This window comes from Amphimedon queenslandica, unplaced genomic scaffold, assembly GCF_000090795.2.
Source record: "Amphimedon queenslandica unplaced genomic scaffold, v1.1 AMPQUscaffold_9050_Cont19011, whole genome shotgun sequence".
Taxonomy (NCBI): Eukaryota; Metazoa; Porifera; class Demospongiae; order Haplosclerida; family Niphatidae; genus Amphimedon; species Amphimedon queenslandica.
In genome coordinates this window covers 1-3,105 of record NW_003550678.1, presented here as the reverse complement: position 1 = coordinate 3,105, position 3,105 = coordinate 1, and the positions used below count along the sequence as shown (strand labels likewise).

The 3,105-nt window shown below is 36.9% G+C and overlaps 2 protein-coding genes across 2 annotated transcripts; one reads left to right on the top strand and one right to left on the bottom strand.

Annotated features, from left to right (window-relative positions):
- Window positions 1-202: 202 nt before the first annotated feature.
- On the top strand, window positions 203-1,363 carry LOC100639510 (trafficking protein particle complex subunit 5-like). Its single transcript, XM_003391449.3, has 6 exons — window positions 203-365; window positions 445-533; window positions 594-720; window positions 783-840; window positions 925-1,049; window positions 1,199-1,363. Exons 1-6 carry the CDS (start codon window positions 291-293, stop codon window positions 1,307-1,309), a joined length of 585 nt encoding a protein of 194 aa, XP_003391497.1. The 5' UTR covers window positions 203-290; the 3' UTR covers window positions 1,310-1,363.
- Window positions 1,364-1,651: 288 nt separating this feature from the next.
- LOC109591058 (uncharacterized) lies at window positions 1,652-3,069 on the bottom strand. The gene is made up of 5 exons (XM_020006864.1): window positions 2,901-3,069; window positions 2,770-2,852; window positions 2,538-2,690; window positions 2,275-2,413; window positions 1,652-2,143 (listed from the first exon to the last, which is right to left on the bottom strand). The coding sequence occupies exons 2-5, from the start codon at window positions 2,826-2,828 to the stop codon at window positions 1,679-1,681; spliced, it is 816 nt and encodes a 271-aa protein (XP_019862423.1). The 5' UTR covers window positions 2,829-2,852; window positions 2,901-3,069; the 3' UTR covers window positions 1,652-1,678.
- Between the last annotated feature and the right edge of the window lie 36 nt (window positions 3,070-3,105).

The window sequence follows — 3,105 nt, the reverse complement described above, 5'->3', positions numbered from 1 at the left end:
TATAACATTCCCTGATGCATATACGTATTTTTATGTTGTGTAGAAAGCTTAAGCTGATTCCAGATTAAAATTAGATTTTTTATGAATTTTTTAAGTTGCTCCAAAATCAGGCCCTGTACTGTAGTGCATGGTCTCGGGCCAAATTTTACCAAAAATAAAAAGGTGAGAATTCTCCATTTTTATTTCATTTCTGGTAGCATGTTCTTAGTTATGATAGGTTGTTTTCATAAGGTTGCATTCCTTCTTGATGACGTCACTCTCCATAATTTTTAACCCTTTAGTATTTCAAGATGGCGGCCGTTAGGAGGCAGAAAGCAAATGAGACAGTTTTCGACAAATCCTTACCATCAAAGTCCAAACCAGAAGTTTGCATGCTCTATAGCCAACTTTAAACTTTATACTGTATCTCCCTATCTCTTTCTCCCCTCTCTCTCTCCCCCTCAGGTTAATATCAGTACTTTTGCCTTCTTGTTCTCTGAAGTGGTTCAGTACAACCAGCAGAGGGTTACCTCATTAGCCCAGCTTCATGAAAAGTTAGTTTATAACTATATCAGCATCATTTCTTTTCTCTCTCTTTTCTTCTTTCCTTCAAGATTGGCTGATTTAGGACGTCATGTTGGTTTCAGGATGATTGATTTGTTGTGTGTGAGGGACAGAGCTCCGAAAAGAGAAACGAGAATCGTCAACATTTTGTGGTTCATACAGAAGACAGTCTGGAAGGTGAGGAGATCCTTTATGCATATAAAGTAACTTTAAAACTTTATTTCTGCTTCTCCTTCCAGACTTTGTTTGGTAAAGAAGCTGATCGGCTTGAGCAGGCTACAGCAACTGAAGCAACTTGTAAATATTATTATTATTATTATTATTATTATTATTATTATTATTATTATTATTGTTGTTGTTGTTGTTGTTGTTATTTTATAGATTATTTATTTGAAGATGAGCCGCTAGTTAATAAATTTGTTTCAGTACCAAAGGAGCAGAGCAGCTTCAATTGTGCTGCCTTTATGGCTGGGACTGTGGAAGCATTTCTTTGTGGAGTACAATTTGTGAGTGGTGGGTGTGGTTTTCACTGGGTGTGGCTAGGTACAATTGATGATTAATGGTAATTTTCACCTCAAAATAGGTGACAATATTTACCTTAAAAGCTGTGAAATAAAGTATACCTATTGTAATGAATCTTTCTCTCTCCCCCTAGCCTTGTAGAGTGAAGGCTTTCTTAGTTAAGGAACAGACTACGACAGCTTTTGAAATAACTTTTGAAGACTCAGTCATAGAGAGAGATAAGAGATTGGAGGCGAACAAATAAGAATAGCTTAAACCACAACATTTATTAATTATTATTAATATTGTTTTTATGTTTTAAAGTATGCAAATAATTTTTAAATACAGAAAACCGTCTACAAAATTTTAAAGGTTGCTCTAAAATTTAGCGAAAGATCCTGTACTAAAAAGAATATTATTACAACATTTTTAATACAAAATTGTCTTAAAATTAAAAAAGCAGTAACTATAACAATGGAACAAAAAATTAGTCAAAATTGTCAGAAAATAGCTAAATAAAAAACAGTCAAAAAGTTAATGAAAAATGAAATAAAATGAAGGTTATACACACGCATACAAAAACAATTAATCACTAATTAATTAACAATCAATTAATCAATAACTAATCAATTATTCATAGATCAATGACCACCTCCACAATAGAGGGAGGCATGCTAGAGGAGGTCCCCACGTCAAGTTCCAACTGACTCAACCTGTTCCCTGCTTCAGCCAAAGACGGGATCTGATCCTCCCTCACCCTCTCTCCCTCGTCCTTGACCCCACCCCCTTCCCCTCCTTCCCCCTCCCACTCCAGCATCTCATTACTAGTAAGGCTTCCCTCTGAAAGGGTATCCATTTCACTAGCAGTGGTCGTCGTTGCTATGGACTTAGTGTCTAGCTTCTCTTCGGAATGAGACGAACCCACCCTCATTAAGGAGGTGTGGTCTGCTGGTTTGGTTTTGAGTATCTCCCCGGTGCTGTTTCGTCTTCGGTTGCATGTGGTATCGGAGTCGGCTGAGGGGGCCTGGCCTGTAGGGGAACTGGGCGGGTCCTTCAAGAGCTCGTGTGTTTGGTAATACTGTCTGGTAGTGGAGAATATCTGAAGGAAAGAAATGACAAGAAATCTTGAACTAATGGTAACAACTACAGTCAACATTTAATAATAGCGTATGCTTATATTGTGCAGGCAGTGATTTTAGTATTTTAGATCTAGAATTATATTATTATTACTTCGTCAAAAGTGAGTCCGTCAAATTTAGACTGTATTAATCTCCTGTTGGTCTGAGTATAATGAAATAATGAGAGTAACGTCATTGTCTTCCAGTAGAGGGAGGAGTCTTGGGAGAGACAAGGGAACTTATTACACAACCTGAGAGAGAGAGAGAGAGGGGGGGGGAGAGAGAGAGGGAGGGAGGGAGAGAGAGGGAGAGAGAGAGAGAGAGGGAAAGAGAGAGAAGGTTTAATGATAAAGAAAGAGAGTGTCCTCCACTAACAGGTTAAGATGGTGTACATTCTTCCTAAGGCTAACATCAGAGCACAGATAATAAACAATCTCCAGGAACTCTCTGTGTAGTATCAACTGTCCTTCATATGAACTCTCATCAAATGTAACGGAACCAGAAGATGTACTGGTATGAGAATGGACACTGAAGGAGAGAGAGGAGGAGGAGTAATGATACAATATATATATATATATGTACATGTAAGAATTATTATTAATAATACCTTGATCCTAAAATCTTCTTATCATCAGTTTCAGTTTTTTCTTGAGTAGCATCATCCATTAATGGAGTCACACCATTCTCCTTCTGGAAATAATAAAAATAAAAAAATAAATAAATATTTAATTAACTTACTGTTTGTTGCTGGTTTGTGTTGGAGGCTGAAGGGGGCGGGGTCGAGTGGGTGTGGTTTACTAAATTGTCCAATAAGAAGTGATGCTGATCGTCAAATAAATCAGTCGATACATAATCAGCTCTAGAACCTTTGTAAGAGTCTTCCTTGAACTAAAAAAATAAAGAAAATAATAATTTAAATATCATACAGTATAGTCTCTCTTAA

What these genes read in the sequence shown, in the direction of transcription:
- LOC109591058 (XM_020006864.1), bottom strand. Translation starts at nt 2,828, where the DNA reads ATGGATGATGCTACTCAAGAAAAAACTGAAACTGATGATAAGAAGATT. An exon ending in AATGTACACCATCTTAACCT is followed by an intron (nt 2,414 to 2,537) that starts GTTAGTGGAGGA and finishes TCTCTCTCTCAG; the next exon opens with GTTGTGTAATAAGTTCCCTT. An exon ending in ACGGACTCACTTTTGACGAA is followed by an intron (nt 2,144 to 2,274) that starts GTAATAATAATA and finishes TCTTTCCTTCAG; the next exon opens with ATATTCTCCACTACCAGACA.
- LOC100639510 (XM_003391449.3), top strand. Translation starts at nt 291, where the DNA reads ATGGCGGCCGTTAGGAGGCAGAAAGCAAATGAGACAGTTTTCGACAAA. An exon ending in TACAGAAGACAGTCTGGAAG is followed by an intron (nt 721 to 782) that starts GTGAGGAGATCC and finishes TTCTCCTTCCAG; the next exon opens with ACTTTGTTTGGTAAAGAAGC. An exon ending in TACAGCAACTGAAGCAACTT is followed by an intron (nt 841 to 924) that starts GTAAATATTATT and finishes GTTATTTTATAG; the next exon opens with ATTATTTATTTGAAGATGAG.